This window comes from Physella acuta, unplaced genomic scaffold (genome assembly GCF_028476545.2).
Source record: "Physella acuta isolate Inbredline_101_S28 unplaced genomic scaffold, ASM2847654v3 ptg000247l, whole genome shotgun sequence".
Classification (NCBI taxonomy): domain Eukaryota; kingdom Metazoa; phylum Mollusca; class Gastropoda; family Physidae; genus Physella; species Physella acuta.
Genome location: NW_026731766.1, coordinates 305,562 through 321,046, shown reverse-complemented (window position 1 = coordinate 321,046; position 15,485 = coordinate 305,562). Strand labels below are relative to the sequence as shown.

Sequence of the window (15,485 nt, the reverse complement as noted above, 5' to 3'; positions counted from 1 at the left end):
ACACTAATGGCTACCAATCCTGGTTCTACTGCACTTACCAGGCTTTCATAGACGCTTTAATAATCCGGCCTTAATGACCGGCTTAAATAACCCATTTTCAAAAATTGACGTGTACAAACATCTGTTTATTTAAGATGTCTTTCTAAAAACCGGCTCCTGAAGTGCGACTCCTGAAAACCAGCTACTGAAGACCAGCTTCTAAAGACCGGCTCCTGAAAACCAGCCTCTGAAAAGCGGCTCCTGAAAAGAGGCTCCTGAAGACCGGCTTCCAAATATAGGCTCTTGAAAACCGGCTCATGAAAACCGGCTCCTGAAAACCTGCTCCTGAAGACCGGCTCCTAAAAACCGTTTTTTAGACCGGCTCCTAAAAACCGGCTCCTGAAGACCGGCTCCTAAAAACCGGTTTTTATAGACCGGCTCCTGAAAACCGGCTCCAACAAAATAGATATCCAAACGTCTAACTGCTACTAACCAAGTCACGTTAACAATACAGAAGCTGTGGGAAAATAAAACAAAGTTATTTATAGTTCAGGTTTTGACTCAACATGGAAACTTTTTGAGAATCCCAGAGTCAGACAATCTCCAGATTTTCAATTAGTTCTGCTTACATGATCTAATTAAAAAAATAAGTAGTGTAGTCCAACCTCCGTGTATTTTAGCACGCCACCGAAGACAAGTGCTGGATACAATTAGAAATGTTAATTCGTGCGCTTATATGCTATGTGCAGACACTGCATTATTCTGTGGCACGCGTAGGAGATAGTGGTATTGGTAGCAGGCAGACAATCTGAGGCAAGATCTGACAGGATGGCAGGCAGACAATCTGAGGCAAGATCTGACAGGATGGCAGGCAGACAATCTGAGACAAGATCTGACAGGATGGCAGGCAGACAATATTAGACAAGATCTGACAGGATGGCAAGCAGACAATCTGAGGCAAGATCTTATTGACAGGATGGCAGGCAGACAATCTGAGGCAAGATCTTATTGACAGGATGGCAGGCAGACAATCTGAGGCAAGATCTGACAGGATGGCCGGCAGACAATCTGAGACAAGATGTTATTGACAGGATGGCAGGCAGACAATCTGAGGCAAGATCTTATTGACAGGATGGCAGGCAGACGATCTAAGGCAAGATCTGACAGGATGGCAGGCAGACAATCTAAGGCAAAATCTGACAGGATGGCAGGCAGACAATCTGAGACAAGATCTGACAGGATAGCAGGCAGACAATCTGAGACAAGATCTGACAGGATGGCAGGCAGTCAATCTGAGACAAGATCTTATTGACAGGATGGCAGGCAGACAATCTGAGGCAAAATCTGACAGGATGGCAGGCAGTCAATCTGAGGCAAGATCTTATTGACAGGATGGCAGGCAGACAATCTGAGGCAAGATCTGACAGGATGGCAGGCAGTCAATCTGAGGCAAGATCTTATTGACAGGATGGCAGGCAGACAATCTGAGGCAAGATCTGACAGGATAGCAGGCAGACAATCTGAGACAAGATCTGACAGGATGGCAGGCAGACAATCTGAGACAAGATCTTATTGACAGGATGGCAGGAAGACAATCTGAGACAAGATCTGACAGGATGGCAGGCAGACAATCTGAGGCAAGATCTTATTGACAGGATGGCAGGCAGACAATCTGAGACAAGATCTTATTGACAGGATGGCAGGCAGACAACCTGAGGCAAGATCTGACTGGATGGCAGGAAGACAATCTGAGGCAATATCTGACAGGATGGCAGGCAGACCATCTGAGGCAAGATCTGACAGGATGGCAGGCAGACAATCTGAGGCAAGATCTGACAGGATGGCAGGCAGACAATCTGAGGCATGATCTGACAGGATGGCAGGCAGACAATCTGAGGCAAGATCTTATTGACAGGATGGCAGGCAGACAATCTGAGGCATGATCTGACAGGATGGCAGGCAGACAATCTGAGGCAAGATCTTATTGACAGGATGGCAGGCAGACAATCTGAGACAAGATCTTATTGACAGGATGGCAGGCAGACAATCTGAGGCATGATCTGACAGGATAGCAGGCAGACAATCTGAGGCATGATCTGACAGGATGGCAGGCAGACAATATTAGACAAGATCTGACAGGATGGCAGGCAGACAATCTGAGGCAAGATCTGACAGGATGGCAGGCAGACAATATTAGACAAGATCTGACAGGATAGCAGGCAGACAATCTGAGGCATGATCTGACAGGATGGCAGGCAGACAATATTAGACAAGATCTGACAGGATAGCAGGCAGACAATCTGAGGCATGATCTGACAGGATGGCAGGCAGACAATATTAGACAAGATCTGACAGGATGGCAGGCAGACAATCTGAGGCAAGATCTGACAGGATGGCAGGCAGACAATCTGAAACAAGATCTGACAGGATGGCAGGCAGACAATATTAGACAAGATTTGACAGGATGGCAGGCAGACAATCTGAGGCAAGATCTGACAGGAGGGCAGGCAGACAATCTGAGACAAGATCTTATTGACAGGATGGCAGGCAGATAATCTGAGGCAAGATCTGACAGGATGGCAGGCAGACAATCTGAGACAAGATCTGACAGGATGGCAGGCAGACAATCTGAGGCAAGATCTGACAGGATGGTAGGCAGACAATCTGAGGCAAGATCTTATTGACAGGATGGCAGGCAGACAATCTGAGACAAGATCTGACAAGATGGCAGGCAGACAATCTGAGATAAAATCTGACAGGATGGCAGGCAGACAATCTGAGGCAAGCTCTTATTGGTAATGGTATTGAAGAAAGTAAGACTTCTTCATATTTTAGCCAAATGGACAATTTGAATTGAAACAATAACAACCGACTACTAGTGTTTTGTATTCCATACGTGATTGTTAAATTTCGTCAATTTTTGGCACATGTTCTGTCAAATTCTATACAAGACTGCATGGTTGAATTCAAAGAACGCGTAAAATCTACGCAACCTAACCCATCTTCTTTTACCTAGTCCCCCATCCCCAGCCTAGCAGACTTAAAACCTGCTTGTTCGTATTTCAAAACAGAAAAACAGACAGAGACAGACATGCAGACAGACGAATAGACGGACCGACGGACGTATGGTTAGAAAGACAGTCGACCGACCAACCATCCAAATAAGCAAACAACGACAGCCAGACGCAATATTCTATTTATTATAACCGTTATATCATTGCTTAAAGTATTCCTAAACCATTCCATTATATCATCGCTTCAACCATTCCATTATATCATCGCTTCAACCATTCCATTATATCATCGTTTAAAGCATTCTTCAACCATTCCATTATATCATCGCTTCAACCATTCCATTATATCATCGCTTCAACCATTCCATTATATCATCGTTTAAAGCATTCTTCAACCATTCCATTATATCATCGCTTCAACCATTCCATTATATCATCGTTTAAAGCATTCTTCAACCATTCCATTATATCATCGCTTCAACCATTCCATTATATCATCGTTTAAAGCATTCTTCAACCATTCCATTATATCATCGCTTCAACCATTCCATTTGATTATATCAACGTTTAAAGCATCCCTCAACCATTCCATTATATCATCGTTTAAAGAATTCTACCACCATTCCATTTATAACATCGCTTAAAGCATTCATCAACAATTCTATTATATCATCGTTTAAAGCATTCCTTAACCATTCTGTCAGGCTATTTATAAACATGATTGTCACTTTACCAAGGTAATCAGCATGTATTTAATTGCAAGTGTTGTCAAGAGAGGCGTGGGCGTCATTGACATACAGTGAAAGAAGCTTATCCTATAAAAGCTGATTAATTAAATGAATTACTTAATTATAATCAGGCTATTTCTTTTATCCAAGAAAAATTAAGAATGCAATTTTAACCTATTATAAACTTTAATTAACGATAATTACAATTATCTATTATAATTAATGATAATTTTAACTAACGAAATACCAGTGGCATACGGGAGACTAAACCTGGTGCTGTGCTGGTACCAGGGTTGCTGGAACAACTCTAACGTCTGCTAGACCTGACCACGTGTCAACGATAACTCTCCGTCGGAGTGTTGATCACGTGTCAACGATAACCCTCCGTATGAGTGTCTAGATGGCTTCGCCGACCACCAGTAAACTCTCGAAAATTATCTGCTCAAAACTAAGGGGGAGCAACCGTGCCAAATTAAATCTTACGAGTACCAAAGTAATGGTGGACCGTCTTTAAGCCAAACAGTAGCTTGTAGATCAGCGGCCACTAGCGGGGAGAAGATGACGTTTGCTAAATCTGCGAAATTTTTCACAAAATATGCAATTGTATTTTGGTCGAGTTTTTATGGGACGGCTTGACACAGATGTTAGAAACCCCGCCTCAATGAATAAGTGGACGTAGATTGTCTTTGTTTTTTTTTAAGTTCTAGTAATGGCGTATTGGAATCGTTCGAAACATCAAGTTTCATATATTCCTCTAGATAAATTATAAGCGATACATAAAACATTTCTTACCCGAAAGTTTTGATTTCTCCTAGTTTTGTAGCCCGCAGCAACAAAAGATCTATCTAAATCAGTGGCAAAGGAACATCGGATTCGACATAGTACTCCAGACTTTACTTACTTAGCAATCTAGACTTCACCTAACAGTCTAGACTTTTCCCAACAAACTAGACTTTTCCTAAAAATCTATACTTTACCAAACTAGCCTCTAGACTATCTAGACTTTACCTCACTATCTAGCCTTTACCTAATTAACAATATAAACATTACCTAGCAGTCTAGACTTCATCCAACCACCATACATAACAAGACACCAATACAGAAAGTATCCTGTAATATTCATGTTTTCCCTGCAACAGGTGCGTTATATATTGTACAAATGTTGTATTACGTCATTTAGAAAACTCTTTTTACTTGGCCCATTTCAAGAGGCTTCATACACATCGCCCCATATTCCCAACCATACAGAATTAACATTACCATCCTCCAACATACACTTATCTTCATTACACGAATTATGGCACCTAGAGGTACGAGTACATTTTTCCCGTAACCTTGCTCGTTGGTCAAATTAGTCGTATCTCAAAGCAATTTCTCCATTGAACTTAATTGAAATATTGAAATGATATTGATCTGTTCCAGCCCCCAAAATGCAATCACAGTTGTTGTTTTTTAAAATGTTTTTCAACACGAAAAGTGTATAGGCCTGTATATAAGACAAATATTGTTTAATGACATAATACAGGATAATGCAAAAAATTTCTGATTTCGTGAAATGAATTTTACTTGAAAATCAGCTGACTTGAGCTTACGGAAAATGCCTGTTAATGCTAAGCTCTTTATGTCATTTTAATACACGTAATCGTTTCACTCTCAACGCTACACTTTATCCCTAAACTTAACAGAAATTAAACTCCATCGAACATAGTTGAACCTAATTGTTACAATATAATGTTTTGTTACTTTCGCTTCATTTTCGTCAATGGTTTTTTCTTCGCTGGTCAAGTTTTTTCGCCACGCTTTCCGAACTTTTCCACGCAAACCGTTTTAATAAACCCGTCAAATAAGACTTGTTCCGGAAATTAGTTTAGTAAGTTTAAATAGCCCCGATGCACAATCAGTTGCAGCTTTTTCGGGGCGTTTCTTTTCCTCGAAATGTTAAAAACGTTAACTAGTTTACTCGTATCTCAAATTTTGCTTGCATGTCAAAGCACATTTTAGTTTTTTCGACAGCTCGTATCATAAAAATCTAGTATGTCGTGGTACTTGTATCTTGAAGTACCACTGTATAGGCTCATTGAGTGAGTTACAAAAGAAATATATTTTTTTATGTCGCTTTCTATCTACTGTCAAACTTTAGATGTCACATAAATAACATAAGCATTAACATTAAATATATATATATATATATATATAAACTTAAAACAAATAAGAATCTTTCTTTTATAACCCAAGAATCATAGCAACCCCCAATTCTCATATACACCCAGATAATAAAAAGATAAACATAAATCATTCTTTCCCGTTCGCTGTTTATTGAATGTATCCAACCCAATAGACAAAGCCAAGGGAGGGAAAAAGACTTCGCTTAGACTAGCTATTAAAACAGGAATAGGACTTTATGCACATGTTTATATCTGTTTATGCTTATACAAACAAAACAAGAATAACTAATGTGATACCTGAGTGAATGTCAACCTGATACAGACCTCTCAACCTCGTTTTGCACCTAAATTTCCACACGTGACACAATACTTAGACTAACGTAAACATGTACACATGTGACATAATAATTAGAATAAAGTAAATTTTTACACATATGACGTAATACTTAGAATAAAGTAAACTTTATACATGTGACATAATACTTGGAATGAAGTAGACGTGCATGTATAAATTAGCAGCAGCCCGCTGCTCCTATACATATATGAGGGGCAGGGGGTACAATAAATTCGTCTTTGGTAGCCGAGTTGTGTAGCAATGTCTATGGATATTAGAAGCTAAACTATACATACACTACATTACGTCTCAACCATTGTGAATAATGTGAGGCACAGCGAGTTGTTATTTTATAGATAAATATTGACAAAAAATCTATAATTGTTAAAATAAAAAATAGATCAATATTCAACGCTTAAGGGTCTAACTCATTTTTAAAAAAAAAATTAATATTTCAGTTATTTAATTTTAGTTAAACAGACGCGACGAGCAGACCCACGTCAACTTGAATCCGACAAAAGACCATGTGACAAAAGGGTTCCGAATTACAAAGATAATGTTAAAAAAAAGTAACTTTTTAATAAAATAAACACACAAGGGTCCCCAGGCCCTTTAAGCTTATATACACTAGTCAATACGACGGCCCTGGGTGTCAGGTGACACACTGTAACGTTTTTTACCAAACTATACATAAAAACCTGCACAATATATATGTGGGGGTTTCTTTGATCATAATATCATTTGGGCCAAGCTGTTTACAAGGATGAATAAGTCATAATAATATGAGTAGGCCTATACACACATTCCCATGTGCATAATCTTATTATTCTGATGATTAATAAGATAGAATACTGCGTGTCGTATAATTTATAATGTAAGATAAACTAATATGAGTAGGCCCATACACACATTCCCATGTGCATAATCTTATTATTCTGATGATTGATAAGATAGAATACTGCGTGTCGTATAATTTATAATGTAAGATAAACTAATATGAGTAGGCCCATACACACATTCCCATGTGCATAATCTTATTATTCTGATGATTGAGAAGATAGAATACTGCGTGTCGTATAATTTATAATGTAAGATAAACTAATATGAGTAGGCCCATACACACATTCCCATGTGCATAATCTTATTATTCTGATGATTGATAAGATAGAATACTGCGTGTCGTATAATTTATAATGTAAGATAAAGGTGGAAATGTTAGTCCAGCTGTCTTGGACGGGCGTGCGAGGGTGGGCCCGTGAGTCAATCGTTCGCTTGCAGCTGACGTCATTGTTTAGAGAGAGAGAGAGAGAGGGGGGAGGCAAGTGCTGGACATCGTGATGTTATATCCACTAGCCAGTACACAAACATCCGCACTTTAAACTAAAATGTGGAGTTAACATTTAATTGACGCACCTAAACATGTTATTGGTTGGCTGTTCTTGCTAATCTGCACTGTCAGCATTAAGCCCAAATACGTATAGACCCTACTCTACACACTTTCCCGTCATGTTTATAAAAGCGAACAATATTAAAGTAGTATGACAGTATAATTATCGCACATATGTTGTTGTTTTTTTTTTTAAGATAGATCACTCCAAAGACCCACCCTTAAATTCCCACCATGAATCGTAGACTTAATATAAAGTACGAAACATGACATATTTTACCCACTCCTTATAAAACAACCCCTTTATTCTAAAATACTTCTATGTTCCCCTCCCTCATTCCACGACATCCCTTACCTATTTGCCTGCATTACGAACCATGACATAATTTAATTATAACAAATGATGTCAAGCTTTTTTTGTTGATTTCCTGCCCAAAAAAGTCACCACCAACCCTATGAAGTCACGTTACAATACAGTCAACCTTCTTCCCCTCCTCCCCTCCCCACCAAAAAAAAATTGAATTTTTCTTTATAATAACAATTATTTCCCCCCCCCCCCCCCCCCCCACCATTTCTTTTGAGCTAGTTATATAAAGTTCATTGGTCCATGTTTACGGCAACTAGCTAAGCACATGTTTAAAAAAAAACTAAATAAACTATATTATTTAGTTTTTTAAAAGAAATAGCTCTTTGCAAAGGCAAAGTGTTGAGTCACACTTTTACCACCCCCCCGTCCCCCTTTCTCCTTCTCTATCATAACCCACGTAGTGACAAAAGTATAACTATGACCCCATTATTTTGACGTAATTTTTAGACTAAATAAAATAATTATAATAAATCATAGAATTGTATCATTGGAGAAAATCATTGGTACATGTTTGGTATAAGCACTTAGAAAAGCCTTAAAATGTGGTAATAAGAAATAATGTTGACGCCCATGTTTTCAAACTATTCCTCAAAACATTCTCAAAATAGAGTTTTAAAAAATAATATTTTTTAAATGATAAAAGCCCGTGATATATATCATAGTTTTATATCACCTGATACATAACCTATTTCTTTACCACCCCTACTCCATTAACGCAGTGTGATAAAATTATATTCATCTCCCGCCCTTCAAACCCCTTTGTGTTAAATGTGCAAGATCAACATTTAATAACTGAACAGAAGTAAAACATCTTTTTTACTTTACGCTTGATGATTAGATAAAACCATTTTAATTAATTATTATGAATTCATTAACCAGATCTACATCTATATCATACAACACAGAGTAAAGAAAAAAATAGCGCAAAACAAACGAAATTTGATTTAAAAGTTACTTACGTTTTGTAAACAATGCCACGTGATCGGAAACCCAGCCGACAATGGTTGGTGTCTATTTTTAGCAACTGGGTCAGCGGAAAATTTTGCGGACCGCTCTCCGCTGCGAGAGAACAATTTATTTCCACGTTCGATTGTTGAACCGAGAGCAGGGCGACCTTACCTTCGTCCTTGGAAGGTTAGGGGATAAGATAGGAGAGTATGGAAGGGGTTTCACTAAAACTCTCTAAGCATCGTTAAGAGGTTAAAAAAAAAAAAAAACAGGTTAAAAAAAGTAGGGAGGTTGTAAATAAAAAAAAATGAATTACCTTTGTTGAGCTAGCAGAAATCTCGGCCAACGAATGGTGAAATCTAGGGCTGGCTACTGACCTAAGACGAACAAACGTGCCATACATAGGGCACGTGAATTTCGTGTTTGAAAAATGTGAAATCGATAATCGAGAACGACCAAGCGATTCAGGTCACATATGACTATAGTGCTTGAATATGAGCATTTCTTTTGTTTAAAAAAAATGTTACAGTTTTTATCCCGTAAATATTATTTTTGAAAATCGAAAATAATTAGGGAAATAAATAACGAGGTGGTCTAAAAGAAATAACAGAAAACAATAATCAGTTTAAAAATAAATCTGCAAACGTCGTCACTGAATGTATCTTTGAGTAGTTATCTCCCCTGAGTCTTACACTGACACTCAAAACTGTGTAGCCTCACAGTTGACCTTAGGGGTCAAGGTCTGACCTGCGCAGTGTTGTTCTAGTGGCTTTAGGTCATGGTGTCTGACAAATTGTCTACGTTCATAACTGAATGCTGTATTAACCCTAACGCGTTAAGGTCACGTCACGTTAATTTGAAATACCGCGAGATTAGCCACATCACCCACAGAACTCAGGCTTGTACTTTCGTAAATACATCTGAAGAAAATTATGCTTATTTTCAAATTTTAAAGTGTATTGTTCTTATAATAGTATAAATATGTTTTTGCACGTTCATTGTTTTCCAGAGGTGTGCCCCATAATGCCATCCAATGAAGTTCTCATTAAAATGGTGTTAGGTTAGTGGTTGTAAACCTATGCAAATGTAACTTGCTAATATTAGCATAACGCTAATCATCATCCATATCAGTTGTATTAATAGGTGGAGGTGACACCCGGTGAGGGTTACCATAGGGTGCAATATGTTCTCAAACTAGCGATTTTGGTGTCACCCCATCCCCGATTGTGTCACCTTGTCACTAATGGTGGATACTTTTGATGAGTCATTAAACTAATTGGAAAAGACAGTCCTTCTCATTAAAATTAGGTAATTTTTTGTTTTAGTGTCACCGTCTTGAACAATGTCACCGGTTCCGATAACTACCTCACTCCCGACTTGTGACTGATCCATATCCCCATCCAGATCCACATCCATATCTCTTATCCTAAACATATCCCTATCTTTATCCCCATCTTTAACCTTCCAAGCCCTATACCTATCTTTAACACTGTCCGTATCCATTTAGGTCAAGGGTCAAGTACGAATCGGCAGAGGGTGAGGGGTGGGTGGGGGTGGTAGTAACTCTTTACTGCTATTCTTTATGTTGGGGGTCGGGGGGATAATGAAAAGGGGTGGACATAGATCTGGGAGGGGGGGGGGGGTAATGTCAGTGTAAGTAAATGACGGGGGAGGGAGGGGGTTTATGTCCTGCTACCACGAGAGTAACGTAAAGAAAAACAAATAGTGGCAGAAACGGGAAAAATGTAAGACCCGTCATTCGTGTTAATCAAGGGAGGCAACAACCTAAAATGTTCACCTCGTTTTAGGATTTTATACTATTGGGCGACGATAAAAAGTATCTTACTATTCATTATCGTAATAATACATGTTAAAATAAACATGAAAATGAAATTAATTAATTACAAAAAAAATTAATTAAACTCAATATTTAGCTACACTCTAAACACATTTATTGTTTTATTGATGTTTGGCTTATTATTCTTAATCGTTAACCTTTCAATACTACAAAGAATCAATTCGAATGAATAAAACAAAACTTGCGCACCAGCTGAACGCATAGGCTGAGTGTATAATAGTGCGACCTACTTAGTGTTTTACATATAATAAAATAGATACATTTTAGCATAATTGATTTTTTATGCTGATCTTCTGAGGACACAATGACCCCTCCCCCCTGTAATATTTTATACATCTATCTCTCTCCATGGAAACAAACTTTTTAAAATAAATTTTCATATTTGTAATTTCTCTAACGATGCACTCGCAATTCATTAAAATCGATATGGGCACGTCAGTTTCTACTACATATTCTCCAGGACGCACTAAAACATAAAAAATAAGGGCACAAATATTTCATGTATGTTTTAAACGATTTCAATATGTATAGGGGCATAGTAAGAGATACTCGGTCACTCATTGGTGGCGCCATAGCCCAAATTTCAAGCCGTCTAGCGGTCACCGAGGTATAGCCTAGTATTGTATTCATATTTGGTGATATAACATCTCCTATCACCACAACAACATGATTCTACTCAGAGGCGTAGCGATGGGGTGGGGGGTGGGGGACTGGGGGTGCGGACCGCACCGGGTGACACCATTTAGGGGGGGGGGTGACACCAAGGCGAAAAATAGCAAAATATATTGAGAAAAAATTGAGGGGGTGGGGGTGCAAATCGAATATTGAAAGTTTGAAGGGTCGCTACGCCTCTAGGGGTGAAACCATTAAGTGCCGTACCGGGTGACACCCGACCTCGCTACGCCACTGATTCTACTAATCCAAATAAAAATATAAAAGTGACAGCTAAATTACTATTATATTTCTAGTAATTATTTGTTTGAACATTTCTAGCCTTAATAAAACCGAAAGTGCATATTTCACAAATGTTATAACATGTTCAATTTCGGTTGAAAAATATGCCTCCTGGCAACAACCATTTGGAACCATTTGGAACCAGCTTTTCCAGCCTTTTGTCCAAAGTTCCTTAAATCTCATATTTTACTCGTATTTCATAGCAAAACATAACGAAGTGTACAATTGTACAATCTCTTGATAGAGTAAAATTTACGGACCATAGTAAAATTTACTTACCAAGTTTATAATCTAATGATTAAGTGTACACTCTACTGACCAATTGTACCATCCACTGACTAAGTGTACACTCTACTGACCAATTACACCATCCACTGACCAATTGTACCATCCACTGACTAAGTGTACACTCTACTGACCAATTGTACCATCCACTGACCAATTGTACAACCTACTGACCAATTGTACAACCTACTGACCGATTGTACAACCTACTGACCGATTGTACAACCTACTGACCAATTGTACAACCTACTGACCAATTGTACAACCTACTGACCAATTGTACAACCTACTGACCAATTGTACAACCTACTGACCAATTGTACAACCTACTGCCAAGTGTACACTCTACTGACTAATTGTACAACCTACTGACCAATTGTACAACCTACTGACCAAATGTACAACCTACTGACCAATTGTACAACCTACTGCCAAGTGTACACTCTACTGACCAATTGTACAACCTACTGACCAATTGTACAACCTACTGACCAATTGTACAACCTACTGCCAAGTGTACACTCTACTGACCAATTGTACAACCTACTGCCAAGTGTACACTCTACTGACCAATTGTACAACCTACTGACCAATTGTACAACCTACTGACCAATTGTACAACCTACTGCCAAGTGTACAACCTACTGACCAATTGTACAACCTACTGACCAATTGTACAACAATATACTGACCAGAGTACTGTTACTAACTATTTTTTATCATTTTTCAGACTAAATCCAACATACTAATTAAATATGTGTCATGAATTTTTAACTACTTCTATTTATATGAAAAAATAAATCATGCACATATTACGATTCTAGGACCGCTGTCTTCTGCAGCCAATCGAATGGATCTTTATAAAGTTACGTAAACAACTATCTGTTGTCATAAAGTTACGAAAACAGCTCTCTTGTTTTTATAAGGCTAAGTAAACAGCTGTCTTGTTTTCATAATTTTACAAAGACAGCTTAGTTATTTCCATTGTCAGACAGTCGATCTCAACAACACACTTTTCTACGGACCAATATTGGACCAAAGTTCTGTGCCATGTGTCCCCCTGACCTTTCACCCCGAGATATTTTTATCCAACAGGCAAAAATATCTATGTATGTAACCAAAGAGCAAATAAACAATACCTTACCTGATTAACTCATCTCAGGCCGAAGAAACCAAATTTTACGCTTAACATCTATAGAGTGAAAAATCCTAATGTGTAAGTACGCTACTAGAGCAAGAGTTGTTTTCTTCTTCCATGACCCCATTCTCAACTTGACACACACGTTGTGTTGGTCTACGAATTATAATTGTAACTTCACACCCCCTTCGGGATATTTTTTTCTACTGGGGGTCATGCATAAAGGAACACCACTCAACCATGCAAAATTGTAAATGGTGACACGTTTATGTACATCCCTGCGGTAGTTTCTTGTTGGGGAGGTTAGGGCGCTGGTGGAGGTGATAGGTGGAGGAGTGGGTGTGGTGAGAGTGGGTGTGGTTAGAGTGGGTGTGGTTAGAGTGGGTGTGTTTAGAGTGGGTGTGGTGAGAGGGGGTGTGGTTAAAGTGGGGGTGGTTAGAGTGGGGGTGGTTAGAGTGGGTGTAGTGAGAGTGGGTGTGTGAGAGTGGATGTAGTGAGAGTGGGTGTGGTGAGAGTGGGTGTGTGAGAGTGGGTGTAGTGAGAGTGGGTGTGTGAGAGTGGATGTAGTGAGAGTGGGTGTGGTGAGAGTGGGTGTGTGAGAGTGGGTGTGGTGAGAGTGGGTGTGTGAGAGTGGGTGTGTGAGAGTGGGTGGTGTGAGAGTGGGTGGTGTGAGAGTGGGTGTGTGAGAGTAGGCGTGTGAGAGTGGGTGTGTGAGAGTGGGTGGTGTGAGAGTGGGTGGTGTGAGAGTGGGTGTGTGAGAGTGGGTGTGTGAGAGTGGGCGTGTGAGAGTGGGTGGTGTGAGAGTTGGTGTGTAAGAGTGGGTGGTGTGAGAGTGGGTGGTGTGAGAGTGGGTGGTGTAAGAGTGGGTGGTGTGAGAGTGGGTGGTGTGAGAGTGGGTGGTGTGAGAGTGGGTGTGTGAGAGTGGGTGGTGTGAGAGTGGGTGTGTGAGAGTTGGTTTGGTGAGAGTGGGTGTGTGAGAGTGGGTGTGTGAGAGTGGGTGTGTAAGAGTGGGTGGTGTGAGAGTGGGTGGTGTGAGAGTGGGTGTGTGAGAGTGGGTGTGTGAGAGTGGGTGTGTAAGAGTGGGTGGTGTGAGAGTGGGCGTGTGAGAGTGGGTGTGTAAGAGTGGGTGGTGTGAGAGTGGGCGTGTGAGAGTGGGCGTGTGAGAGTGGGTGGTGTGAGAGTGGGCGTGTGAGAGTGGGTGTGTAAGAGTGGGTGGTGTGAGAGTGGGTGGTGTGAGAGTGGGTGGTGTGAGAGTGGGTGGTGTGAGAGTGGGTGTGTAAGAGTGGGTGTGTAAGAGTGGGTGGTGTGAGAGTGGGTGTGTAAGAGTGGGTGGTGTGAGAGTGGGTGTGTAAGAGTGGGTGGTGTGAGAGTGGGTGGTGTGAGAGTGGGTGGTGTGAGAGTGGGTGGTGTGAGAGTTGGTGTGTAAGAGTGGGTGGTGTGAGAGTGGGTGTGTAAGAGTGGGTGGTGTGAGAGTGGGTGTGTAAGAGTGGGTGGTGTGAGAGTGGGTGGTGTGAGAGTGGGTGGTGTAAGAGTGGGTGGTGTGAGAGTGGGTGGTGTGAGAGTGGGTGTGTGAGAGTTGGTGTGTGAGAGTGGGTGGTGTGAGAGTGGGTGTGTAAGATTGGGTGGTGTGAGAGTGGGTGTGTAAGAGTGGGTGGTGTGAGAGTGGGCGTGTGGGAGTGGGTGTGTGAGAGTGGGCGTGTGAGAGTGGGTGGTGTGAGAGTGGGTGTGTAAGATTGGGTGGTGTGAGAGTGGGTGTGTAAGAGTGGGTGGTGTGAGAGTGGGTGTGTGGGAGTGGGTGTGTGAGAGTGGGCGTGTGAGAGTGGGTGGTGTGAGAGTGGGTGTGTAAGATTGGGTGGTGTGAGAGTGGGTTTGGTGAGAGTGGGTGGTGTGAGAGTGGGTGTGTAAGAGTGGGTGTGTGAGAGTGGGTGTGTAAGAGTGGGTGTGTAAGAGTGGGTGTGTGAGAGTGGGTGGTGTGAGAGTGGGCGTGTGAGAGTGGGCGTGTGGGAGTGGGTGGTGTGAGAGTGGGCGTGTGAGAGTGGGCGTGTGGGAGTGGGTGGTGTGAGAGTGGGTGGTGTGAGAGTGGGTGGTGTGAGAGTGGGTGGTGTGAGAGTGGGCGTGTGAGAGTGGGCGTGTGGGAGTGGGTGGTGTGAGAGTGGGTGGTGTGAGAGTGGGTGGTGTGAGAGTGGGTGGTGTGAGAGTGGGTGTGTGAGAGTGGGTGTGTAAGAGTGGGTTTGTAAGAGGGGGTGGTGTGAGAGTGGGCGTGTGAGAGTGGGTGTGTAAGAGTGGGTGGTGTGAGAGTGGGCGTGTGAGAGTGGGCGTGTGAGAGTG

At 41.0% G+C, this 15,485-nt stretch overlaps 1 protein-coding gene across 1 annotated transcript; it reads right to left on the bottom strand.

Moving 5' to 3' along the window:
• Positions 1-984: 984 nt before the first annotated feature.
• LOC131938553 (uncharacterized) lies at positions 985-2,288 on the bottom strand. The gene is made up of 3 exons (XM_059296628.1): positions 2,045-2,288; positions 1,692-1,883; positions 985-1,247 (listed from the first exon to the last, which is right to left on the bottom strand). Exons 1-3 carry the CDS (start codon positions 2,286-2,288, stop codon positions 985-987), a joined length of 699 nt encoding a protein of 232 aa, XP_059152611.1.
• Between the last annotated feature and the right edge of the window lie 13,197 nt (positions 2,289-15,485).

Coding starts and splice junctions, on each gene's coding strand:
- LOC131938553 (XM_059296628.1), bottom strand. CDS start 2,288: ATGCCTCAGATTGTCTGCCTGCTATCCTGTCAGATCTTGTCTAATATT. Junction 1,884..2,044: donor GATTGTCTGCCTGCTATCCT/GTCAGATCATGC, acceptor CCTGTCAATAAG/ATCTTGCCTCAGATTGTCTG. Junction 1,248..1,691: donor CCAGTCAGATCTTGCCTCAG/GTTGTCTGCCTG, acceptor CCATCCTGTCAG/ATCTTGTCTCAGATTGTCTG.